This window comes from Carlito syrichta, unplaced genomic scaffold (genome assembly GCF_000164805.1).
Source record: "Carlito syrichta isolate Samal-C Ts95f unplaced genomic scaffold, Tarsius_syrichta-2.0.1 Scaffold311474, whole genome shotgun sequence".
NCBI classification, from domain to species: Eukaryota; Metazoa; Chordata; class Mammalia; order Primates; family Tarsiidae; genus Carlito; species Carlito syrichta.
The window spans coordinates 204,993-206,106 of NW_007255570.1; the positions used below are offsets into that span (position 1 = coordinate 204,993).

Consider the following 1,114-nt stretch of genomic DNA (forward strand, 5'->3'; position numbering starts at 1 on the left):
CACAGAAGAGCGACTAATGAAAACCTCTGGCGTGACATTTCTGCGGGTTTCTGGGGACAAGTAGTGATCATCTGGGGGTAGGTGAAGTTGGTGTCACTCTCTTTGCAATAACACTTGCCTTTTGGGAGCAGTTATTTTACATCAGATACTGGGCTGGGTTTTATAATCTCACTTATTCTTTAGGATAATCCCATAAGATTGGTATTATGATCTCCATTTTACAGGTTAGGAAACTGAGCCTTTAATAAACTGTTGCCTTTTCCTGAGTATTCTGTGAATAATTCCTGTTAGTAAAATGTTTGATAAAGCGCGAAATTCATAAATTTACAAAGCTCTCATCGGAGCAACTAGGCAGAAATCCTATACGCGTGACATTCCCACCCCCTGCCACTAGGTGACGTCACGCCCAATCCCACCACTGAGTTCCTAGCTAAGCGCTCCCGACGGTGTCTCGCGAGAGCCGTGGATGTCCCCTCGGACGTGCGCGCGCCGTAGGGCAATTTGCCCAGAGTTGATCTGATGCCTTTCTGTCAGTCGGCCTACGGCAGCGCTTAAACGAGGCATTTCTAGCCTTAAAGCCATCCGAGATCTCGCGAGACTTGCTGTTCTGCTCCCACCCCTCCCCCCTCGCGCCTGCGCAGATCTCTTCAAAGCAGAAGGTCGCGCTTGGAGGAAGTGGCGGCTTTAGGTCCCGGGGCTTAGGCGCCGTTACTACTTCTCCGAAGCTCCTCTCGGCTACTTGCCGAGACCCCCCCGCCGTCAGGATGCCCCGAATTATGATCAAGGGGGGCGTGTGGAGGAATACGGAGGTGAGTCTCCTTTTCCCGCCGTCCGCCGCTCTCCGTCCCCCGCCCCGTCCGGCAGCTCGTGCGCACGCGCGCGGAGGTCGGGGAGGCGAGCGGCCCGGCGGGTCGCGGGGGCAAGCCAGGGGGCTAGTCCTGCGCGCGGCCCCGTGGTGTGTGAGTGCCTGCAGGGCCAGGACCGTGGTTTAACCACCTGGTGGCTCCATTAGCGCCGAGCTCACTGGCACTTGTTAGGCCCCTGTGAACATTTGTTGACTTGACGCGCCCCCTACGCCCGGAGGAATTCTGTGTCGCGGGGGGGGGGGGGGGGG

The 1,114-nt window shown here is 56.7% G+C and overlaps 1 protein-coding gene across 2 annotated transcripts in view; it reads left to right on the forward strand.

The window, feature by feature from the left end:
• The first annotated feature begins 455 nt into the window (after positions 1-455).
• Positions 456-1,114, forward strand: part of CDC5L (cell division cycle 5 like) — a 64,250-nt gene continuing 63,591 nt past the window's right edge. Inside the window, exon 1 of one of the 2 annotated variants that reach the window (XM_008068692.2) lies at positions 456-809. In XM_008068692.2, the coding sequence (XP_008066883.1) occupies positions 765-809 (45 nt within the window). In that variant the 5' untranslated portion in view covers positions 456-764. The remainder of the gene's footprint in view (positions 810-1,114) is intronic. The other variant, XM_021717887.1, reaches the window with a different exon arrangement.